Below are 24,506 nucleotides of genomic sequence, written 5' to 3'. Positions count from 1 at the left end.
AATGCAAATGTTCTTACTTTTTTTCTGATAACTGAAAAATCCACTGCGAATTGACTGATCACAGTCCAATAATGCTCACAGCTTTGGAACCTGAGGGAGCATAGATCTATCTTGCTCTCACTTAAATTCCAGACTTCAGTCAGTTGCAAAGGTTTGAACTTGTCGAGTGTGCCTAATCCATACTTATGCGCTACATCCTTACCATTGAGCCAAATTTCTGGCCCCGTCCCTACTGTTTGTATGTGGCTATGCAATATACTTACATTTTACTACTCTGTTGGTGGCACTATTGAGATCATCCCATGCAGTGCAGTGCGCTGGGACTCCCGAATACACTATACTTTGTATCGGATACTAATAATAGGTTGGACCGAGTTACGGTAGAGATAGTTCACTCTATTCTTTCTTCTTTGACGACTCATTTGATGGGCAGAAAGGCAGGGCATAAAGAAAACAAGATAAAACATAAGCAGTATGAACAAGATTGCAATACCCCACGGACATACTCTGCCACTTTGTTTATAACCAAAGTTGTTTTCCTAAGGTTGATATGGAGGCCAGAAATTCAATCTCCAAAGAACTACACTTGTAGTCTTACAAGGGTGGTATCAGAGTATATGCTTTGAGCATGGATTCTCCCTAACCTACTTTTCCTCTCAGAACTAAGGTGGCCTCGAGCATCTGAAACCAAATTGTAGTTTAAGTTTAAAAAAAACAGAAAATGAACTCCTCAACCATAATTCACAATCCTCAGTCACATTTGAAGTATAGGCACTTTTTTTTGTTTGGGGGGTGGGGGGGGTGGGGGGGTGGGGGGGAATGGCTATGCACTATAGGCATCCAACACAACCCAACCCTGCTAATAAAAACACCGTGAAGCTCACCATTTTGCTACCAGTGTGTTATTAAATGTGATGGATGAGAAGTAAGTTACAAATGAAGAGTTGGAAAGTTATCAAAATTCCATGAGACAAAACTCACTCTTAAATTGGTCATCTGATCCTTCTGGCACTGGTATTTCTGTAAGCCATTTATTTTCCACGACGACAACCCATGACAAATGATCAAGCAGCTACCTTCTTGGATGTCACAGAATTAACAATGGAGGCAAACTCAGGACCCTGCAACATAGAATATTAAGGTTAGTGAGAAGTTCTAAATGCAGCTAACCTTTAGGCAAACTCAGGACTCTGGAACATAGTATTATTAAGGTTAGTGGGAAGTTCTAAATGCAGCTCATCTTTCAAATATTCAACAAATCTTTTCACATGGAGGAGCTCTGCTTTGAGACAGTGTCAACAAGAAAGAAATATGCAGACCGGCTGAATTGGTTTACTTTACTACACAGTTAATCAAACTAATTGCACTGTTTAGTTTCTTTGCTCAACCTACTTTATCTATCTACATTTAAATTTCTAAGATACAACCACCACCTATAGCTGATTGCTTCTTCATTTTATGCCCTCCATAACAGCAACAGTGGGTCCCAGACATTCCAGGATCATTTGCTGCATTTCTCAAACGAGCGTCTTAGCTTTCGCCTGCCATCATTTTCACTAAGCATAATGACCAGTCAACAGTTGACAGCAGGCTAGCAAAACCATATAATGCACTTTCTGCTGTTCCTACTTAATTGACCTCCAGCAGGCTTCTTCCTCAATGCACTCATAGTCCCCTTCAACCACCAAGCTCTTGATTTTGCATCAAGCAACACAGCCATGCACTCAACTATCAAGGTTCTTCAAACTAATCTCCACATGTTGCTAGAGTTCTTCTCAAACCAAAGTAGGGTCTCCATGGAGCTTGCAGTAGTTGCCCACCAAAACCAAAGAATGTTATGTCCAAGAAATAGGGTAGGCCAATGTATAGTCACCGGGAATAACTGTTTCTAGATATGATTTTCTTTTTCTATGAATGCCATCGAATCTTGGTCAGCTAAAATTCAATAACTTATTCATTTGCTGAGTCTAGTAATTTTCGTCCAGGATATAGCTCATGCAAGTTTCAATCATTTCCACTGATTCAACTTAAAATCGGATACACTCCGTATGCTACAGTTGACAAGGAAATGAAGAAAAATTACCACCCAGATGCATGTACTTAGAAAATACAAGATTTACCTTTAAGGAAGCACCCCCTACTAGAAACCCATCTATATCTTCTTTCTTCGCAAGGTCAGAACAGTTGCTTCCATTCGCAGAGCCTGTCAAAAAGTTACAGTTTTAGGAACCATACCAATTACATGTCAGTGTCACAAAAAATCTAGGCATATCATCAGCTAAGAACGTGCAAACCAGACTTTGAACACAGAAGATAGCCCTTTTCAAGAGAGAGACAAGTTCATGAAAACAATGCATCAAAGTTCATAGCTGACTCCAAAAAATAAAAAAACTAAAGGGACAAATGACAAAAATTCAACAAAAAGAACTGCAAATTTTGACACCCTAAGGCTCCACATAATTCAAGTGGAAGAGGGGAATTTTCAATACCTAGTTGACATGAGACCAAAACACAACATTGATGCAATCTTTAAATTTTAACAACTCATACATTCTCATGAATGAAACATGGAAGAAGGGAAGTTATTTATATATGAATTCAACACTCAAATTCAAGGAATACCTCCATATATAATGCGTGTTTTAGAAGCAACTTCCGCTGAGACATTCTCACTAAGCCAACCACGAACAGCTGCATGCACCTCCTGAGCCTGCTCAGGTGTCGCCACTTTACCAGTTCCAATAGCCCATACAGGCTCATATGCAATGACAACATTATCCCAACTTGGTAAAGCATCTGCATGTCACTGAAAATTTCAATCAAACAGATTTAAGAAAGATAAAGCTTTCCCACATAATCCTTTTAACACAAGGGATAAATTCACTAAAACAAGTCAAAGAATATAAATCCATCCCTGCTCCAGGTGAGCAATTTTTTTGTTTTTATAGAACATAATTAGCAAAACCTGACCTGCAAAAGACTTCAATTGCTGAAAACATACATCAAAAGTTTTTCCCGCTTCTCTTTCCTCTAATAGCTCTCCAATACAGGCTATAACTCCAACATTCTGGCTCAAAGCATAAGCAGCCTTCTTTCCGATAAACTGCATGACAGAATGGCCCAGTCAAGTCCTTAGTGTACAGCTCAATGCACAGCGAAGTATATCATCAAGACCTGGCAAATGCTTTAATTTGCTCCACTCATGATCAAATAACTTAGCTCTTTCATAAGTTTCATAAATCTAATAGTTCTTGTGAAAAGCCTTACTTCATCATTTTCTCCAATAATATGTCTCCGCTCAGAATGCCCAAGAATGACCCACTTGCAGCCAAGATCTTTCAACTGTTCCACACTACAGATGTTAAAGAAAATATATTAGAAAGTGAATAAAAGTTAAATTAACAGAAGAGTAATCAGCCCCACGCTTGATTTATTACATATTTTGAAGTCAAACGTAATGACCAATGAAAAAATTATGCTCCCTGCCAGCCATTACCTAAAGAACCATGTCTTCTTTTCTGGGTGGGGATCAGGGGGAGGGGGAAAAGCAGTTCAAAGGTCATAGTTTGATGACTATACAACACACCGCATGGAATACAAAAAAAGTATATCGACCTGAAATCCGACACAGTAAGAACTCCAAAATCCTAGAGTCAAGTCTCAAGACAACCATAACCATACGGAGAACACAAAGAGAGACTTCCGTCAGAACTGCCGAGTCATGCAGGCTCTAATATTGGTCAAAATCTAGTTAAGACTTGCTTATTCAAACATAGAAGAAAACAGATGTAAGATGCACCTTGGAAGGAACCAAATCAATTAGAACTAAGCTGGGTCAGGTTAAGGAAGATAAACTTGTGGATAGATTCATTAGCCATCTCGTCACTCCTCTACCGGAGAAATTGTCATTGAGCTCCCTTTATGTTAATTAAAAAGCCCAGTTGAGAGAATCTCTCAAGTCAAAATTATTTCCCTAAGTAAATCTTGGTCTAGCTTTTCAGAAATTTGGAAATGCTGCAAGTTAATGTTCGAACCAAATTTTTAAAACTTAATAGAAACCATTATACACTGAAGAACAAGACAATTCTGGCGCATTATTTGATTTAGATTTAGACTGAAAAATGGAGCTTAACCTGATTTCACCCGTGAAAGCTCCACCTTTGCCAGTCCAACAATTCTGAGCAGAAATCTCGATCCTATCAGTTAGTGAACTCTTTACTTGATCAATGTACAGAAAAGGAGGTGCTACAACCACATCTGCAAATTTTCCAGAAGACAGATTCTTTTGTGTTAGCAACTGATTCAGAAGATAAAATAACTATCTAAAAGCTACAAAATTAATAGCACTTTCAGCATTGTTGATAAATTGACCAAAGAAGATGAAAAAATCCAACATCATAGGTGGCAAAAAGTGTCTTCTCTATGTGTGGGTTTGATATTACAATGCAGCAACCATAAGCGTGGATACTTTGAAAGGACTGAGCTGTCCGCACCAAAGGTCCATGAAACTTAGGACCATGGACAATCCAATTACATAGATTGGTATTATATCTATTTTCTTTTGGCACTACGTAGTCGAAAGGGGAAGCGAAGCAAGAAGAAACAAATAGACAGAGAGTAGGGAAGAGGAAACTGACTTATCTAAAATGCAGCACAACTGCAAAGAACAACTAGAAGAAGGAACACCTTAACATAAGCATCATTTTTTTGCGTCCTTTTCATGCCTTTGACATTCTTTGAGCAAGCTAATTAACATGGGTTCCTTCTGAATCCTACGGCCAGAACATTTAAGAGGACTTGTTTTTCAAAATTATCTGCAGTTCTAGGTTTGTAAAGGGCCGAGTGTCAGTAGGACATGTGGATAAGGCAGTGCATGAACACTCTGATTGTAGATCTTCACAGTTTATACGACAAATCCCCCCCCCCCCCCCCCCCCAAAAAAAAAAAAAAACCTTCTGCAACTCTAAAATTTCTGCCTTTTCTATTAAGCCTTGTATAATCATATCCAGTCATACCAGTTCACCAAGACTATGAAAAGAATTATTCCGGATTGCAAATACAAGCAAAAAATAAAAAAAAGGGCACGGTGTTACTCAAGTGGTCTTGACAAAAAACGAGATATCATCTTTGAACAGAACAAGAAAGGGATATGCACAACAAACCATGGTAAACTAAGGGAGAAAAGTAAGGGTCATTGTGGCAATTATTACAAGCTTACAAATGTTACTCCGTAATCAAAATCTTAATAGGGTAGAAAGCCATCAGGACAGCTTCACAGAAATGTTGATATAAACATATACATAGATGGTATGGGATGCGAACAACATGGAAAAACTCACCAACATCAGACTCGAGCTTTGCACTGTTCAGATCAGAGATAAGCTTGCTTATGGAGTCCTTTGTTCCATTCTGGGGGAACATGGATGAACATAATGAAGATGAAGCACGTGGGAAATAAATGCCACCAGTCATAAAGAATGCAAGGAGCGGTTTTCAATTAAATAATGAGAGAAGAGAAAGTAATATGTCATACTTACACATTTCCAGTTGCCACCAACAAAGAACTGCAAGCAAGAAGAAAGCTAAGATCAGACATCCAATAGGAAAAGGGCAATGCTTTAAAAGTTTCAATGTGTTATACGAGGGTAGAGGAAGCTACTATTTAGGAAAGACCATTGTACTGATACGAGTTGCAAGTACTTTCACTTTTCCGCTTTTTCGAAGTTTCAGATTTTACATTTGCTCTTTAACAAAACCAATTCTTAACTTTTTGTTGTCCCCTCTAATTTCTCTTTGGTTTTCAACTTCTGTTCTGATTGATTAACAAAGTGGAGCTCCTGTTATGAAGGAATAGTTCAAATATTTCCCTAATTGACCAAAAACAAGCAATCGTGTGATATTCACTGATTATATCAGGTAGGATGTGGTTAGTGGTGGGAGACTTCATTAAGATAGTCTCTGCTGTGTATATTATACATGGAGATGGGAAGATCTCTTCTAGTAGGAGAAATTCTTTCGCCTTTTTCAAACATCAACTGCTCCCAATGTAATTGGTTTGGAACAAATGGCCAAGTTGAGTTGCTACAATAACGGATAGGCCATGGTTGGGGCATAAAGTTCTAATCTTTCCCAAAAATATGCGTTCTGTAAACAAATTCTCTCGTTTCACTTATATATCTCTAAGGAAACAAAACATTTCATTTACGAATGACACTTAAGAATTTCACTACCTCTAATTATTGGAGTATAACTTTTCACACACTCTAAATACTGTTTGTCACAGAAATTAATTTTTAAGCACTATCCAACCTCAACTAGTTTGAGATTGATGCGTAGTTAGATTGATATTCAATCCAAGCTTAACAGTGTTAAAAAAAAGGTACCTCCAAATTACAGCTTCACATACTTATTTCTTTCTTATGATTTGCTGTTTTTTTAATAGTAATAATATTAATTCAATTTACTACAAAAAAGGCAGCCTTTTTATTATCTTCTCCAGTTACAGTAAAAGTAAAAGACAGTAAAAACTTTCACCAACTGAACAAATCTACATCAAATTTAAAAATGTACAACGCAATGGAGGTATACATACACAAAGCATTAGAAATGTGTGACATCTCATCTAAAAATTAATTAAGCGGTTTTACCTTGCCGGAGCCGGCCATAGTGACGACGGCTCTACAACCTTTCTGAGAAGAAGAAAGGCGAAGTTGAGAGTCCACATTTTGGAAAAAGGATTGAGTAGTGGAAAAGGAAACAGAGTTTAAAGAAGAAGGTCGGAGGCCAGAGAAGTGAGGACATGAATAGGAGGATTTGGGGCCAGAGAGTTGGGAAGCTAAAGAAGAAGTTGAAGCTACCGCCATTTTCCACAACTGTGTGAAGATAAAAACTGTCTCAAATGGCAGCTTTTTCTTCTCTGGTTTTTGGTTGTGGTTAAAGAATGTGCTGTTACTGTTGTTGTTGGGAACATCTATTTGTGTTATCTATCGGTTTGCTTCACGATAGTTTGCGGTGCGTGAATATCACGTTCCAAAAACCTCTTTCAATTTTGTAAATGGAAAATGTCCAAATATGCGGGTCAATTGATTTTTTGCCCTTTTATAAATTTATTTTTAGTTTTATAATCCTACCTTTTTTTTTTATACATGGGAGATTTACTTTTACACGTAAGAGATCTTTCATTTACACATAAGAGATCTAAAAAAGATATTTTCTTAAATTCAACATTGTAAAAGGCCAAGAAAGCCTAAAACCTCCAAATATGCCCTTGAAGGAGTATATAAAATTGAATGAATTTGTCCGTCGTTAATACTTTGATACAAATACGCCTCTACCGTCCAATACTTGGTTCGAATATGCTCTTATTTTAAACGATCTCATATAAAGTACAGGGGCATGTATGAGCAAAGTATTAGTAAATCTGCTCAATTTTGTATAGTTAAGAACATATTTGTACCTTTTCCATTTTGTAAGCAAATTCAAAGGTAGTGAGGGCTTCTCTCTTTTTCTTTTTCAAATGTAGGTGAGAGTCAAATACTAGTATAATAATTATGATTGCAACTAACATAAAGGTTTAATTAAATCTCTTTTCTTGATAATCTTAATTGTGCAAATATCTAAATTGCTGAATTCTCGTGAAAGAAGGAAAAAATATACTAAGGTGACAAAGTAGGTTTAAAAGCTACTTTAGGTCTTATGTTTAAATCCTAGTGATATTCTTGTATGTTTCTGAAACTCTCTATACGTTCTTAGCTCCTCCACTCCTTACTCCTTAAATAAACTGCTATTTTATACGGTACTTTTTTATTATATTTTACGTAATCCTACAAATAAACTACAATTTTAATAGTTTGATACACAATTGTTTAGAAAGTGTGCAAGTCACGTACAAAGTACAAATGTCTTTCAAATTTGTAGTAGGTGAGGGTCCTTTTGTCCAAGGTTGACGAGGGACGAATTCTGAGTATACTCATATCTAAATAAGGCTGCAATATAGCATAAAATGGGATGATGCTCTATTAATATTTGTGTCATCTACTACGCCCATAGACTTTCAAATACATCGATTGGAAGTGTGATATATCGAGATTAATTAATGGTGTTTAAACTCCTTTATTGCAATATTTGAGCCTTAAAAAGTTCAACTATCATTCCTCTCTCCCTCTCCATGCACATAACTATCTACTTCATGATCTTGTGAACTAATTGAGAGTTGTCTGTGCACAAGTATTGCATACATGTTATATGTTGTATTTTCTTTTCAAAATAGGTCGTCTACTTTAGTTCGGAGGGTCTCATTGTATGTAAATTTATTTGTATTTAAACTTTGGATAGAGTTATCCAGTATTTATGTTGGTGGAAAGTAACAGATAGTCCGTAAAATTAGTTGAAGTGCGCATAACTAACCTGAACGATATAAAAAAAATTATAATCGCCAAGCTAATTACTTGTTAATTAACGTAAGCTATTCTGCAAAAATAAGCAGGATGTGAAATCCAATCACGCACGAGGGGGAAGTAGCTTTGGTCCATGCTTCTGGTATCAAGGATAAGGTTAAAAGAGATACTAAAAGAATGGAAGGATGTCATTTTCTATGCTGAGGCCACAAATTGATGGGCAGCTTTATTTCCTGTACGTTTCCTTTTCCAAAGGATATTTTGGATAATATATATGCAACTTCCTCCTCTATTCGACACCTGTATGTTAGCATCTTAAAAGGATATTAATGGGTTTTTGAGGATCTGAGGTGTAAACTGCTTATATATTGATGCCTCTGAAGTCTTATCCATCACCAAGATTGTTGGTTGGGCTCATACAGTAGATCACTCAAGTTTATTGGTCTAAAACTTTAGTTTTTCTTATTTATACTCTTTAATTTTAATTTTTGCAAGAAAAAACTGATCTGTTTATGAATATAATATTTAATTTATTTTAAATAAAAAATCGACCGTCGGCCGATTTCTTGAGGAAAAAAGTCTGATACACATTTAACGCAAAAAGAAATATATATATATATATATATGCGCCAATTTTTTTTTGGCCAGAAGTACTTTTTAAAAAAAATTGAGGTGTTTGGCAAACTTTTAGAAATAGAAGCAATTTCTGAGAAGCAGGAAAAAATAGCTTATCTCTAAAAATACTCTTCTGAAAAATACTTTTAATAAAAATACACTTGAAAATAGTTTTTAAAAGTTTGATCAAACACAAATTAATGCTCAAAAATATTTTTCAAATTAATTAACCAAACATAAACTGTTTATCATCAGAATTATTTTTTTGAAAAATACTTTTGAGAAAAATAATTTTCAAAATAAGCTGATTTTAGAAACTTGCCCGATAAAGTTACTAATTTCAACCAACTTGGTCAATTTTTCGTCGGTAATTTTCGGTCCGAAAGAGCGGTCTCTCGGACAAATTAAAGGTTTGTGTCTAAAAAAAAAAGGCGTAAAAACTATTGTTGTTACTTAAAACATGTCACTCCCTTAGTTTAAACAAACTGAGCACGAGGACAAGGTAGACAAAAATATGCATCGTAGTGTATGATTTCAAGAAACTGCTGCTCTTCTCTTCTGATTTAAGTTGGCCACTGACTAATGCACTATTAGTCCAGATAATACGAACCCCTCAAACAATAGTATTTAGGTTCAACCTGACAAGTTACGAGCCGTAAGTCGCCCCGTATGCCTTTTTCTTTGACACCCATATTACGAGTCGACCCCTATTTTATTTTAAATTGTATTTTGTTCATCTTTTACCTCCGAAAGCACTTAAGTAACTGAAAGAGTAAAGAAAAAAATTAGATAGCTTTTTAGTAGAACCATAAAAAGGCCGGCAAGGTGCATTTGTGGGCAAAAGTCTTACTAGCCGAAAATACAAAATTAAGGAGAGTGTAAAAAAAAAGAGAAAAAAAAACACAAAAGAAACAAAAAAAAAAAAAAGAAAAAAAGAATGACACCTCTCATATCCTGGTTAGTGAGTATCTATATAGTAATGTGCTTAAAGAAAAAGGGCCTCTTCGTGTTCAATTGTGTGGCAGGGCATTTGAGCTGGTCATAATAAGGACGTGTTTGAAAGTGAAGCGTAGTGTATAACAAGTGATTAGGAGGGTGAGTCACTATTTTTTCAAAAATATATCATACCCGTCCCTTAGCCTACATTACAACCTATAAAGTCCTATTTGATCCTAGACTTTGCGAGCTTAAATTAGTCGAGTTTGACACTACGGGCAAGCCTATGGTATGAACTTGGGTGGTATAAGAGTTTCTTTGTGAGAATGAGAAAATTCTTTCAATAGTTGAGTCCTTAGACTATATGTGAACTTATATTTGAGTGTGTGGACTATTTTCTCTATGTGGTTTACTGGTGAGGGCACGTGATTTGCAAAGGATTGGTAAAGTACTTGGTTTTTGAGTTGACACAAAAAGCAAGTCATAGTATATAACGTATTGGAGTCAATTTTTGAGGCTAAGATGTTAGAAGAGTCACATAAATATTTTAAGTAACCTTGGCGTTGGTCTAAAAATGAGGAAAGATGTCAATAGCCTTTATGATGGGTTCTAAGCGTTGATATAAATCATTGTCATTGTTATGATGCTTGAGTATGTTTGGAATTGTGTTACTTGCCGATGTGCTTAATTTTAAGCTACTCGAGTACGAGCAAGAGTTTAAGTGTGGGGTAGTGATAACTGATAAAAAATGCATGTTTTTGAGTATATTTGCATATTATTTCTTATGTGAGTCGCGAGAGATTACATATTTATAAACATAAAATATGCTCATTACATGTTTATTGTGTGTAAGAATGAGTTTGGATGGAAGTTGATGAAAATCGGATGATTTGATGCAAAAAAAAGTTGAGAGGCAAGAGCTGGGAGCGTGCCACAATTGGTGCATTGCATGAAAGTAGGTGTGAAACGGCCTAGGGAATGAACAAAAAAAAGTGAGTATGGAGGTTGGCACTGGACCTAGCACGCGAAAGAAACAAAGAAGAAGAAAAATAGATGGGAGCGTGCCTAGTTTCGCGCGTTGCACCAACCCCAACACGCGACTCAACTTTTTCTTAACGAATTAGGAGAGATCAAGGACGCCCCACATCAGCCCTAATTGATATAAATACATCATAAAACGTCCTTTTAAGAGGGAATACACTGCTTTGGGGTAAAACAAGACCTTTGGAGGCAAGAACACGCTAGGAGCAAGGAGGAAGATTTAACCACGAGTTTTCTCCTCCTTCTTCCTATTTTCATTGTTGGTTATGACTTTTAGTATTGTAGTTTTATATACTATTATGAGTAGATAATTTTTTAACTAGAGTTTTGATAGAACCTCTTGGAGGATGAATTCTTGTTATGTTTTAATATAATTTACCTTTGAATTTATCTAATTGTTCAACTACTTGCTTATTTCAGTTGATTGAATGGCCATCGATTGACTGTGCCTATTTATTATGTATTGCTTGGGAAGGGATATATATTTAGGTGATTGTTGAACAACGTCACTCCTAAGGTATATGAGAAATCAATACGGCAGGTTTAAAAGAGGGATTAGAGATAACGAAGTTTTGACGTGATTATAGTGAGCGGTGAAAAAGTGCGAGCTAACATAATTCGAGAGAATATGACTATTACATTATTGTAGTTGCTCGAGAGAGAATTACGATAAGTCGAGTGCTCATGATCAGTAGAGAATACTTAGGCGAAATTGTAGGAGACGTAGCGGGAAAGATTTTGACAATTGGGAAAATCATAACTCTACGCCTCCTTAATTTTGTCTCCAACCCTTAGTATCTTCAGCTTTTAATTTATTACTTTAATTTGTTAGTTAATTAGTTAAACATAAGAATCTTAATATTTCTAACTTAGGAATTGTTTGAGCTTGTCTTCTAAGTGATAGTGAATGGTTGTAGCTAAACCTTAGTTCTCTGTGAGATTCGACTCCAGACTCTTAGACCGGATTATATTTGCAGCGACCGCTTATCCTTTTTAGGACTAGAGTTGGGCGTGATCAATAACAAAGACAATATCTTTATTACATATTTAACAGTAAAGAAAGGAAACTCCAGCTAAGTAATAGTAGTGACCAAGAGACCGGTAAAATTTCCATGGAAGATAATATTTAAGTTAATAATTTTTATACTATTAATAAATTTTAATTTATAATAGTATGTTAGTTATCATTTTTATCAAATTATCAATGAAGTATCAAGAGATTTAATTGTAATTACCTAATAAGTGATTTGATTGTATAAATATTTTATACACCGCCAATACATATAACTTAACCTCTTTTAATCATATTTTGTTTAAGCTTAACTAGTTTGCGTTGAATGGATCCTTAATTATTATGTTTCGAACGGGGACGGATTTATGTGGAGGGGTGGAGTACATGCACCCATGCTCTCTTTCCTAGTCTATGTATATACAATACACAATTTTCAGTTATATGCATAAATATATTGGTGACCATCCATGCTCAGTTGACTATTTTGGTGTATTGGTGATTGAGTGCCCCTTTTGTCTCCCACATCCAGAGTTCGAACCCCATCCCCGTATACTTATTTTTAATTAAATTTTTCTATTTTTTTCTTTTACCGACCGCATAACAATTCATTCTTGTGTGTAGCGCGTGGGCCCATGTCTCCCGAACGATCATAGTACGGCCGCTCATCTAATATAAAATCAATGAGTAGATCTCACCTCCCCTTCCCCATACCATAGCCGGAAGGGATAGCGTATCCACAGAAGAGAGAGTACGGGCCCTTGCCCAACATTTAGTTTAGACGCGGCTCGAATGCCTTTATGCTATAGGGACACGAGGGTACATTAGTATTATGGTAATTGGCAACATTGAAAGAAAGGGTAAGGGGTAGGAATCAACTTTTTTAGGTGTTGCTCTACTAAAGTAGTCGGCCTAAGATCCCTAAAACACTAACACCCCATCCCCACGTCCCTTTTTACTATCCTTTTCTTTCCTTTTTACAACTATTCTCTTTCTAAATACTCCATATCTCTTCGCACTCAGTGAATTTTTCAAGAATCAAGAGCGCAATTTCTTCTCATTGCTCTCTGCTTTTAGTTTCTCAGGTATGCAACTACCCTGTCTCTCTTCTTGCTATGTATTTTAATTTACTCGCTGAACTTTCTTCTCCTCTTGCAATTTTCCGAATTCTCTTTTTCCTTTCTGTTCAATGTTTGAATCTCTTGCCAAGATTTTGTCTTGTTGTTGGTGATTATTATTATTTATTTCTAAGATTGAGCTGTTGAATGCTATTTTTTGGGAGAATTTGGGAGAGCTATGACTTTAAAGTCTTGAATATTGGCAGTATTGATTTGCCCACATATTATGTTTGAGAAAATGCTTGATCGAACTTAGTTAAGTATGGGCTATGTGAACTTAATTTTTGACTAATTATTAGTACTAACTTTAGAGTACGCACTTTGCGCGTGTATATATAATTATATATCAGTGAGTGTTAAATTTTATATAAATATTATTTCCTCTATTTCAATTCACATAACATATTTTTCTTATTAAAAAAGATATATATATATATATATATATATATATAGAGAGAGAGAGAGAGAGAGAGAGAGATAAATAGATATATTCATGTATATTTTTTAGTTGTTGACGAAAACAATATATATATAGTAATTAATATTAATCAAAGATCCAATGTTATTTATTTTTAGTCCTCTTGTATTTAGAAAAATATAGATCGGCTTGCGACTTTGAATAATTTTAATACAGAGTTTTAATTTTGTGAGTTAAATTTTTTTTTTTCTATTTTTTTTAGGACAAATACCAATAAAATTTGATGCCTTCAACTTTTAGAAAATACAATTCCACCAACCAAAACTTAATTAATTTTTCTAGTAAACTTTGTGACTTTATTGATTACTAAAACTTTTCTACTAATAATCCGTAATTGTAACATTTACCAATTGATGAGATTTTTAACATTGACCAATTATTTATTTGGTTAAAGTTATGTTTTTGTTGTTAAACTAAATGTTTCATAACACTAATAATTCATCATATTTCTACCTATTTAAAGGCTCTTGAGTCTTGATTACTAATAAATATTTCATCCGTCTTAAATTATTTGTTGTATTTCTCTTTTACATGTCTTTAAAGAAAATATTAATTAGAATAATTTTTTGACTATTTACCCTTATTTATGTCTTTAATATAATCTCTCTTCATTGAACATTTACTTTATTCATGTGTCATCTCCATCTTCAAGAATAATTACTACTAAGGATAAATTGGAAAAAATAATTAATTATATCTTAAACTTCTAAAATGATAGATAATTGAAACATCTATTTTTAGACACTATGATAAATAATTTGAGACAAAGTGAGCAGAAATTAATTCTTCATATTAATTGTATATTGGCTTATTTTAACTCTAATTCCATGTCTAACTTTACTTTTAGAATAATCAATAGTACTGGATCAAAAAAAATGAAAGAACCAATATAGTATTTCTTTTCTTCAAATTAAAAAGTAATAGCAGTTCTTCATTTTTTGACTTTAATGTCTTGAATACAAATATAATGTTTAGTGGTTAGATATTAAAACATTGAAAATTTGAATTCCTAAAGCGTAGTTTAACGTCAAAATTAGTTGTTATATTTGGTCCTAAATATTAGGATTTTGAATTATAAAAGGATTTTTTTTGTTGATTTAAATGTCCTAAATATTGAGATTTCCTACTATAATAAATAAAGTGTAGTTGATTTCAAAATACTAAATATTAGAAAATTAATAAAATGACTATTCTATCCGGTGTGAATTATATTTTTTAAGGATAAAAAAGGCGAACGACATTTCGCTAAGGGCCTTCGTGCTTTTAATATAATATAAATTTTGGCCCAGGATAACATAAGATTGAACTCTGCTAAGAACTAGAGTTTGAACTTCTGCTAAGAATTCTCTAAAAATAAAGTAATTACTAACAATCAAAAAAAGAATCATACTATGAAGGCAATGAATGAGAAAACTGATCTAATGTAGTAATCGATTGCTTTGTGTCCCTTAAATCCAATTACTATGTGATTTGAATTATACTATTCTATTTGAATTAAGATAGATTGAATAAAAGTGTAAACGTTTAACTTTGTAGGAACGATAATCCTTAATATTAAAATAGATATATTTCTCACCAAGCCGAAAAATGGTGAGCCAAGTTCTAGTACTACTTGGCCATCCGTGAGTTCACAAATAGCTCCGGAAGTCTAGAGGACGACAAATCCTTCATTACTTTCAAATAGTGCACCTATACTATTAAAATTCTGGATACGCCTTTGGTTTCGAACCCATGATTAATATTCAATGGCCGGAGTCTGTAGATCGTCCATTGCTTTTATTGGAAAAATGTAAATCACAAGTTATTTGATGAGATTTTGTAAATTCACAGCTATAAAAAAGATTTAATCTTCGATAGCATTATGTTATGTTTACAAGAACTGTTACTTATCTTATTGTGCGAGAACTTACACGTAAAATTTATTCCCTAAATGGGAGATGATGATTGAAATCTAATGGTAAATTGAGACGAGGGATTAAATATGGAACAAAAATGAATGGAAAAGGAGAAGGAGATAGCAAAAATGAATGAAATATACTACCAAATTTGTTCATGTTTTATTTTTTTAAATGAGAAAATATATTAAAGTCAGTCGCATAATTTTTATACGAGTAATGTTAGGGTGAAATTGAAAAATAATCAGATTTACAAGTGGTAATTGAAAAATAGCCACATCTTCAAAAATAATCGAAATTTAGTCACTTTTCATGTAAAGATAAATCTGAGCGAAAACACTGTTTAAAATCCGAAAAATATTCCAGCATAATATATTGGTCCAACATAATATGCTAGAAGTTCATACACAGTTGCTTCAATCTCCAGTATATTATGCTGTAACTTTCTGTATGCTGGAGTGTAAGTTCATACATAAGTGCATCAATTTTCAGTATATTATGGTAGAACTTTTTATATTGAAGCAAAATAGTAGATATTTTTACTGACTTTGCAAATGTTAGATTATTTTTCAATTACCAGTCCGAAAACGGGCTAATGCTTATTTTCACTTGCGGTTAATCCAATAAAAGCCCAAAAAATAAGTGGGATCGTGAAATTGGGCCCGCGTATTGGCTCGAGTTTTCTTTGGATATCCCTCTGTTCACTCCCAGTTTTGACAAAGAAACTGCTACTGTTTCTGCTGGGCTATTTCTCTCTTAGCTCAGTTTTACATTTCTGTTAATTCTTCTCTTTTCGAATTCACAAAATGACAATTAGGGTTCCGTGGATCCTCCTAGCTCTCCTTCTCTTTTCTTCACCATTTCTTCAAGGTTCGTTTCTCAGATCCAGATCTCTCTCTTTCCTTAATTATACAATTGTTCCGACATGCAAATGCTCGTGCAACAGAATAATTACCGTGTTTTTCTAGCTTTATTTAGTAATCTTTTGTGCGATCTTGTATAGTGAGATTCAATTCGATGCCATCGAAATTTCTTATATCTCTTCAAAGTTGTGTGTGTGTGTGTGTGTGTCTGTGGGATGTGATTTGTTTTCAATGAGTAAATCTGCCCTTATTGAAGATTAGTGAATGCTTAGGATGTTTATTTAATAATCTTAGCAGAATTTAGTCTTCTGGAATAATAAGTAGAATTCGAATTGTGTTCTGGGTGGCAATAGTGTAATTTGCTAGTTAAATTAAATGTCTTCGACTTGGTAATCTCTTGTTATAATCTCATTTGATATAATAACATGGAAAAGAACTGTTGATCCTTGCATCGATCCTACTTAATGTTAGGGGCGGATGTGTAGTATAATCTATGGGTTCAGCTAAACCCAATTGCTTTGGCTCATACCTAATACGTGTTAAGGAATCTATCAAATATGTACAAATATTGAATTTCGAACCCAGTAACTCATTAGTGGGTTCAGTTGCATACTAAACTCATAAAGTTCAAATCTTGGATCCAGAATCTTGGATGTGGTGGTAAGTAGTTAGTTTACTTTTTTTTACGAGAAAGGTAAAGTATAGTAGTCCATTTACTTGATTTTCAGGTTTCAGTTATCTTCTAAGCTTTTGGGCCTGAATAGAATGGAATGGTTACAAAGGATTTGTGTAGCCGACCACAACTTTCTTTGGGATTGTTGCGCTGTTTGTTATTGATGTTTATTGGGCTGTTTGCTGTTGGAGTTGATTATTACGGAGTTTCTGTTTAGATTTCGAACTATTATTTCCTGAATTTCATTTTGGTTTTATATGGTGTTGATTTTTCTCCTTAGTTGCTAGATGTCAATCCGACCCTGAAACGGAAGTGGTTGAAGGCAGTGGAGAAGGAGGGGATCTTGGAATTGTTGGTGATGATGTGCATGATTTTGGCAGTGACAGTTTTAGTCCCGCACCCGGGATTGAGACAATTTGTGTTTTCCCTAAAAACCCCTCCAAGTGTAAGTAATTTCAATTCTGCTTTGCATTTTTATTGTTTGTTCCTTGTTTTGCTTAAATGGTTAGTAACTGTTTTAGAACTGCATCTCTAAATCACGTTTCTTCTTCGCAGCGGTGGCAGCTGGCGAGGAAAGTGAGCTGTTAGTTGGAATGAAAAATGATGGTAATTTTATGTGCTTTGGTGTATTTTCTTCTCCCCCTTCAAGTGCTTAATTTTCAGTGATTCATTTCCCTATTTTGGGCGCCTAAAACAGGGGATTCAAGCCTGAATATCATTGCAATCCAAGCCAGTGTTCACCTTCCTTTTGATCATCGTTATTTGGTTCAAAATCTGTCTGTACAGGTAATTGGTTGGCTTATTTCTTTTGTAGAAATCAGGCTGCACTCTCCTCCTTCCATAAGATTTGTGATTTATTATGCCCTTTAAGCTGGACTTTACATATTCTCATATTCACTTAGTTCTGAATTCTTCTGGTAATTTTCAATCTTATTTGAGGTTTCTACATCAGTGCCGGCCCAAGGGTAAGGCTGTTAAAGTAGCTGCTTTGGGCCTCGTAATTTTTGGGGCCCCAAATTTTTCTAATAGGTTATATATTAATTTATTTTTAGAAGAATATTTAGTGCTTTAAATTAGAAAGTACAAATTTTCATAGTAAAAAAGTAGGATTAAATTGTTGATCATAAATTGAGAAAAAATATCTTTTTGGGAATCACTCTCTAGACCATAAATTGAGAAAGGATTCGATTATTAATTCATAACTCAAAAAAAGGTTAAAACTTTAATACAGTCCCACAACGTGTATATCTCAAGAGAAATTAAATGGATTAGATAAAATTATTAATAACTTTGCATATGAAAAACTAGAAATACAGAATTTAAATGAAATTATATATGAATTTTTTCTTTTATATAAAAAAAGGCCTCTCATTGAATTTTTGCTTTAGGCCTCCATATTTATTGAGCCGTCCTTGTTCTACATGTGGACTTTTAACCTTAAGGGGTCGTTTGGTACGCGGGATAAGGTGGTATAAGGTGTGGGATTAAATTTATACCATGTTTGGTTGGCGGTATAAATTTATCCTGGGATAAATTTATACCGCCAACCAAACAGAGTATAAATCCCGGACTTAATACTGGATATCCCATTTTATCCACCTTATCCCATTAAACTAGGGATTATTTTATACCACCTCCCATGTGGGATGAATTAGTCCAGGGATTATAATCCCGAGATAATTTAGACCACGTACCAAACGACCCCTAAGGTTAGTAGCCGTTTAGCTTCCAGTTGACCTGAGAAAACATTTGCATGCACAAGGCATACAGAACTTATTCTTCTTACAAATGAAACATATGTTTTTTCTCATTTTATATTAATTTCCACATAGCATGAAGCTCATATATATATATTGTAAAGTTTCCGCATGACTGATCCTAGGATATAATTTTAGATTTAATGGTAAGAAAAAGATATCATTTTAAGAGTAAAGTAAAATTTTTTATTTGTCACAAGGGCAGTGATTATTCTCTATGGGATGAAAATACTTTGGCGATCTTTCATTGTTAATTAGGAGTTCCTATTCAAATGAGGCTTCTATGTTCATGCTATTATACTGTGATTTGGGTTAGGGACTTGGCTAATTCTGTATCTTGGTCCATTTCCTAGGCTTTTAACAATGCAACAGTTCCACCTTCAGCCCAGGCAACTTTCCCATATATATTTGCTGTCAGCAAATTTATGCAGGTTGGTTGTCTTCCAAGCACTTGTACTGCCTTTATCTTTTACTATCTGCTTTTTTTCATACTTTATTTGCTTGCACTTGAATGCCGCTGTTAGTTTCCTAGGCTGAATACCTTTTCTTTCTTAATGTTGCAGCCTGGAAGTTTTGATCTAGTTGGCACTATTGTTTATGAGATAGACCAGAACCCTTATCAAAGTACATTCTACAACGGCACTATTGAAGTGACTGAGCCTGGTGGTCTTCTCAGTGTTGAGTCTGTTTTCTTGTTTTGTCTTGGAATTGCCCTCCTTGGCCTTCTTGGATTCTGGATACGTGGTCAGATACAAAATCTCTCAAAGGTGATTACATATGCTCTTTGTATGCACCTTGCAAAAGCAGAAGAATATTTGCTAGTGCGTCAGAATACTGGGTGGATTGTTTCATAGAAGGGCCTCAATGGTTTGTAATTAGGGTTATCATTTTTAGCTCTTACGCTACTATTCTGTTGACATGGTGGATATACATCACTGTCAGCAATCTTTAGAATCTGGTATCGGCTGAGACTTGATACAGTGGAGATAGCGAGACATATCCGTACATATAATGGTGTCACTGTAAGAGCGCAAAATGTTATGTCGAGCAGCAGAGCTAAGAAAAAGTTCTGCATATTAATGTATGAGGAGTTTACCTATAGGGCCCAGACAGTCTTTTTGTAAATGTCTGTTCAGTGAGATAAGTTTATATTGCACTTCCGTTGGTCCTTTTCCCTTCTAACGGTTTCTTTTGTTCTTGGATGTATGTATAGAAAACTAAGAGAGCACCAAAGGCAAAGGTTGAAGTTGGAACTGCAACAACAGATGCATCCATGGATGAGTGGCTTGAGGTTTGTGGTTTCTCAACTGTTGGGAGTATTTTCTAGAATATTTGGTCTTCTAATTTTTTAGAATCATGTTGAAATGATTTCTTTTTATGTTTGGACTTGGGTATTAGGAGTTTTTGCCTTACTTCTTGTGTCTTTTATGTAGGGAACTGCATATACTCAATCGCTTTCCAACAAGTCGAAGAAGAAGAAGTGAATGACTTGATGTTTCTGATGTCCCAAGCAGTATGTGGAGGCTAAATTCCCCAGTTAGACTGGATTTACGCACAGTTAAAAACGTGCAATAGGTTTAAGAATTAGAAGTGATAGAGCTTCTTCTCTGTTGTAGCATGAGGAAAAACCTATCAGCCTTTGTCTTTTTAGTGCCAAACTGACTGGTAGTTGGAGGTGGTCAAGACAATTTTGTCTCAACACATTCTACAAGTTTATTATTTTCTTGGTAGATGGATTGGCCATTCTTATGGTCTTTGTTTGAGTTGGAAATCTCCTTAGCTTGTTAAAATCTTTAGCGGAAAGAAGAAAAGTCAGTAAACATACTTGTCAGCAAACAAGAAAGTACTAATTCCTAAGTTTCAAAATCAATCTACATTTTCCTTTGACACACTTGGATTGAGTTTCGTGCGTTTGAACAAGTGACAATAGAGGTGTATCTTCGGACTTATCTTGCAATGTTATACATTGGTCTGTATATTGCTTGCATGTGGGAGATGGAATTCCAGTAAATGCATACTTAATTAGTTGAAACATCGTTTTCAGGGCTTCCAAATCGGCAATGAATAAACAACTTTACCTGCAGTTTTTGCCACTTAATTAGCCAAGATGTAAGATAAATATCACTAGTGTAGAAAAATCAAACAAAGAACAAAAACATGTACTCACATGATAAAGTTTATGAACCTAACTCTATCTCGCTAGACGATATTTGTCTATTGATTAGGTAAAAAACTGATGATCGAGTCAAATCATATTATAGTAGAAGTATTATGAGAGCTAGTGTAAGTTTCTACAGGCTGCAGGAGGATTTACAATAAATATTTTGGCGAGCGTAAAATGCTATTAAAGCAAGAATTTAAGTTACATGCACTGGCGATATAAAGATATTTACACAATCAGGTTACTTATTAAGTAATTACATGTAAATTTCTTCGTATGACTTAGTTTTAGTGCTGAGAGTTTCATCCATTTAGAAAGTTGTGAGTTCAAATTCAGGCACATCTTTTTTCTCCTTTTTAATCTTTCTAATTGGAAGTCTGATGCTATCCGATTTTCCAGTTTTTCTTGAACACCTCCAATGTCAATTATACTATCACTGAAGATGTTGAAAGTAGTCAAAAGTTCACATTTAACTCCAGATTTTAGCAGGATTGACATAAATGAAAGCCGCTAAATAGGTTTACAGATAGAAAAGAGTAGATGTGCAGTTAATGGCCTTTGATCAAACAGCTATGCTATGCTATGCTAGCCACCATAAATATTAGTTGAATCTTAATACATTTTTCAATTGTTCCAACATAAGTCAAGCTAAGGTTATGTGAGGTCCTTAACTATGTGTTGGTGTAACTCATAAAAATCTATCATTTTAAATACTATATATATACCCTTTACTCACTTCAGACAAGCATACTCAAGAATACCAACAAATTTCACATTTTAACAAAGTAGAGTTAATAGTACCCTCAGCTATTTGGCATTGTGCTCAATGGGGCTTCAGTCCCTTTGTGGCAGAGTCCTTGTTGGATTCTCTGTCTCTTTGTTACTGTTTGCTGTGACTTTCTGCTATGCTGATGACAAGACAATCCAGGTTGTCGGAATTGGAGAATGTGCTGATTGCAAAGAAAGTAACATAAAGACCTCTCATGCCTTTTCAGGTATGTACTTCCATTTTATATCTTGATTTGCAAAACACTTTTCAGAAGCATAATGTCTATAACCATATATAGCAGATGCATCATCAAAACAGTGAGTGCATTTGCATCATTGTTTTGAGGCTCTCGTTATTGTACCATTGAATAAGGCAGCTTGGCACAATAAGCTACCGCTATGCAAGAGGCTATTATATTTCCACTGCTTGAACTGGTGACCTCGTGGTCACACGACAACAACTCTTACCATTGCGTCAAAGCTCCACTTTAATTGAATAATTTTGAAAAGATGTACATTAATAAAAAAGTGCACCCATTGTCACTTTTATATTAATGGATGAGTAGTCTTCCATGTTCATGGTTTAAAATTCTAGCATTGCCTCTAGTTATAACAACTTTTGCTTTCAGGGCTTCGTGTAACCATCGACTGCAAGGTTGAAAATGGAGAAATCAAAACAATGGGAGAAGGAAAACTTAACAAAGATGGCAAGTTCGTGGTGTCACTTCCTCAGAAGATGGTGAAAGACGGCAAATTGAAAGAAGATTGCTATGCGCAACTCCATAGTGCATCAGCTGCACCATGTCCAGCACACAATGGCATAGAATCCTCAAAAGTTGTTGTCATCAAATCTAAAAATGATGAGAAACACACATTAAAACCAGCTGGAAATCTAAAGTTCTCTACAGCCTTGTGCACTTCTGCTTTCTTATGGCCACACTACAAGTATCCACCATTGCCAAAGTTGCCACCTTTTCCCAAGATTCATTCTTGGAAAAAGAAACATTTCCCTAAGATGTATTTACCTCTACCTCCTATTCATAAGAAACCTTTCCCTCCCATTTACAAGAAGCCATTTCCACCTTCAATTCCTATTTACAAACCAAAACCAAAGCCACCAGTAGTGAAACCTCCTTCAGTTCCTATTTACAAACCAAAGTCAAAACCAAAGCCACCAGTAATTAAACCACCTACAGTTCCCATTTACAAGCCCAAACCAAAGCCATTTATTCCACCTCCAGTTCCAATATACAAACCAGTAAAGCCTCTGCCTCCACCAGTTCCAATATACAAACCAATTCCACCATTCTATAAAAAACCATGTCCACCCCTATTTCCTAAAGTCCCAATTCATTCCAAGCTTCCTCCTTTTCCTAAGATTCCTCCAAAGTACTTCCACCACCCATTGTTCCCACCACTGCCTCCTATTCCTCACCCATAGGAAGGCTTTATAATATTTCCTCTTCAGTGAGCAGGCATAAGCGGATACAAGATTTCAAGGTAGTAGGTTCACCACTTAACATATATACTTATTTTCAAATTATTCAATAAATTTTCTGATATAGATATTCTAGTTTGAAACAGCAAGTGCATGTGCACCATGCATATGTGTCGAACCAGCCTCAAGCATGTAGGGTTGTACCACTTTCATGTTGAAACATTAAAATAGTTAAGTGACTGCCTTTGCCTAGTAAAATGATATGAGTTGAACTTGAAGAAAGAATTGAGTATTCATATATGTTAATTTCGTTTGGGATTGAGATCAGACTATGTATGAATTGATAGTTTTTATTTTCTAATAGTAAATTCTATTTTTTTTGAGGGTATATCGAAATCAGCCTCTCTACTTTAACAAGTTAAGGTAAGATATGCGCACACACTATCCTCCCCAGACTCCATCTGTGGGATTACACTGGGTTTGTTATCGTTGTTGTTGTTATTGTTGTAAATTCTATTTTTTCCCCCAAAACTATAATTATAAGGCGGAATGGCCTGGGAGGCCCCTGTACTTGTCCAGTTTTGTCATGCCGGTGTTCGTACTTACGAGTTTGCCAATCAAACACCTCTACCCTTAAAAATTGAGCATTTTAAACCCTGCTCATCCTATGTGGCATTTTTTATGGAAGTGCGTGTGATACACTCGTTTAAGGAGCGTGGGGTCTATTAGAAAGGCACCAATAGTTCTTCCCGATTGTTCATCCTCCATTGTTGAATAAAAACGAGCTTTTCTTCTTTGTTTTTTTCTCTCTCTCTTCAACATTTTATGTCCAATTCTTTGTCCCGCCTTCCCCTATCTTCTTTGTCCCTCCTTCCCCTATCTTATTTGTTTGTTTCTTCCCTCGAATCTGAAACTTTATCGTGAATTTAGATCCTTTGGCCAATGATTCAGATCTCTTTTGAAATTCAATTATATACCCTTTTTGTAGAAGGAAAACCTGTCAAAACATCAAAAATACCAACTAACCAAAAAAATGGTCAACCGAAAGATCTTCAAAAATCACCACACCTCAAAATTAACCCATACAGGATTTTGACGTATAAATTATGCATCTTTTACCAATTAATACTTTAAAATATTTGAGCTTTTTGAGAAAATTTAACCCCAAATTTCAAAAATCAAACAAGGCAAGATGTTTTTCCAAAATCAATTAAAAAAAGAAATAAAGAAGAAAAACAATGAATTATTCCTCCACTTTTCGAGCTGGACAAAAAATAGACCACCGAACTTCTTCTCCGCCACCTAACGACTTCAACCATGGAAATGGACCACCGAACTTCTTCTCCCATTTCTCGATT

The 24,506-nt window shown here is 35.0% G+C and overlaps 3 protein-coding genes across 3 annotated transcripts; 2 read left to right on the top strand and 1 right to left on the bottom strand.

Moving 5' to 3' along the window:
- Positions 1–860: 860 nt before the first annotated feature.
- On the bottom strand, positions 861–6,951 carry LOC104087877 (triosephosphate isomerase, chloroplastic-like). The gene is made up of 9 exons (XM_009592448.4): positions 6,648–6,951; positions 5,538–5,564; positions 5,340–5,409; positions 4,134–4,257; positions 3,268–3,352; positions 2,971–3,103; positions 2,623–2,796; positions 2,121–2,203; positions 861–1,121 (listed from the first exon to the last, which is right to left on the bottom strand). The coding sequence occupies exons 1-9, from the start codon at positions 6,861–6,863 to the stop codon at positions 1,065–1,067; spliced, it is 969 nt and encodes a 322-aa protein (XP_009590743.1). The 5' UTR covers positions 6,864–6,951; the 3' UTR covers positions 861–1,064.
- Positions 6,952–16,140: 9,189 nt separating this feature from the next.
- LOC104087874 (translocon-associated protein subunit alpha-like) lies at positions 16,141–20,544 on the top strand. The gene is made up of 8 exons (XM_009592445.4): positions 16,141–16,358; positions 17,305–17,469; positions 17,580–17,630; positions 17,722–17,810; positions 19,135–19,212; positions 19,345–19,548; positions 19,995–20,072; positions 20,215–20,544. Exons 1-8 carry the CDS (start codon positions 16,295–16,297, stop codon positions 20,263–20,265), a joined length of 780 nt encoding a protein of 259 aa, XP_009590740.1. The 5' UTR covers positions 16,141–16,294; the 3' UTR covers positions 20,266–20,544.
- A 1,024-nt stretch (positions 20,545–21,568) lies between these two features.
- LOC104087876 (proline-rich protein 4-like) lies at positions 21,569–23,470 on the top strand. The gene is made up of 2 exons (XM_009592447.4): positions 21,569–21,937; positions 22,340–23,470. Exons 1-2 carry the CDS (start codon positions 21,769–21,771, stop codon positions 23,149–23,151), a joined length of 981 nt encoding a protein of 326 aa, XP_009590742.1. The 5' UTR covers positions 21,569–21,768; the 3' UTR covers positions 23,152–23,470.
- The last annotated feature ends 1,036 nt before the right edge of the window (positions 23,471–24,506 follow it).

This window comes from Nicotiana tomentosiformis, chromosome 10 (assembly GCF_000390325.3).
Source record: "Nicotiana tomentosiformis chromosome 10, ASM39032v3, whole genome shotgun sequence".
Classification (NCBI taxonomy): domain Eukaryota; kingdom Viridiplantae; phylum Streptophyta; class Magnoliopsida; order Solanales; family Solanaceae; genus Nicotiana; species Nicotiana tomentosiformis.
The sequence above is the reverse complement of the archived record's forward strand: the minus strand, read 5'-3'. Positions and strand labels throughout refer to the sequence as shown.

Excerpts from the sequence above, each read along its gene's own strand:
- LOC104087874 (XM_009592445.4), top strand. The coding sequence starts at position 16,295 with ATGACAATTAGGGTTCCGTGGATCCTCCTAGCTCTCCTTCTCTTTTCT. Across the intron at positions 17,631-17,721 it reads AGTTGGAATGAAAAATGATG|GGGATTCAAGCCTGAATATC; the intron begins GTAATTTTATGT and ends CGCCTAAAACAG. Across the intron at positions 17,811-19,134 it reads TTCAAAATCTGTCTGTACAG|GCTTTTAACAATGCAACAGT; the intron begins GTAATTGGTTGG and ends TCCATTTCCTAG.
- LOC104087876 (XM_009592447.4), top strand. The coding sequence starts at position 21,769 with ATGGGGCTTCAGTCCCTTTGTGGCAGAGTCCTTGTTGGATTCTCTGTC. Across the intron at positions 21,938-22,339 it reads GACCTCTCATGCCTTTTCAG|GGCTTCGTGTAACCATCGAC; the intron begins GTATGTACTTCC and ends TTTTGCTTTCAG.
- LOC104087877 (XM_009592448.4), bottom strand. The coding sequence starts at position 6,863 with ATGGCGGTAGCTTCAACTTCTTCTTTAGCTTCCCAACTCTCTGGCCCC. Across the intron at positions 3,104-3,267 it reads TTATTGGAGAAAATGATGAA|TTTATCGGAAAGAAGGCTGC; the intron begins GTAAGGCTTTTC and ends TCTGTCATGCAG. Across the intron at positions 2,204-2,622 it reads AACACGCATTATATATGGAG|GCTCTGCGAATGGAAGCAAC; the intron begins GTATTCCTTGAA and ends ACTTTTTGACAG.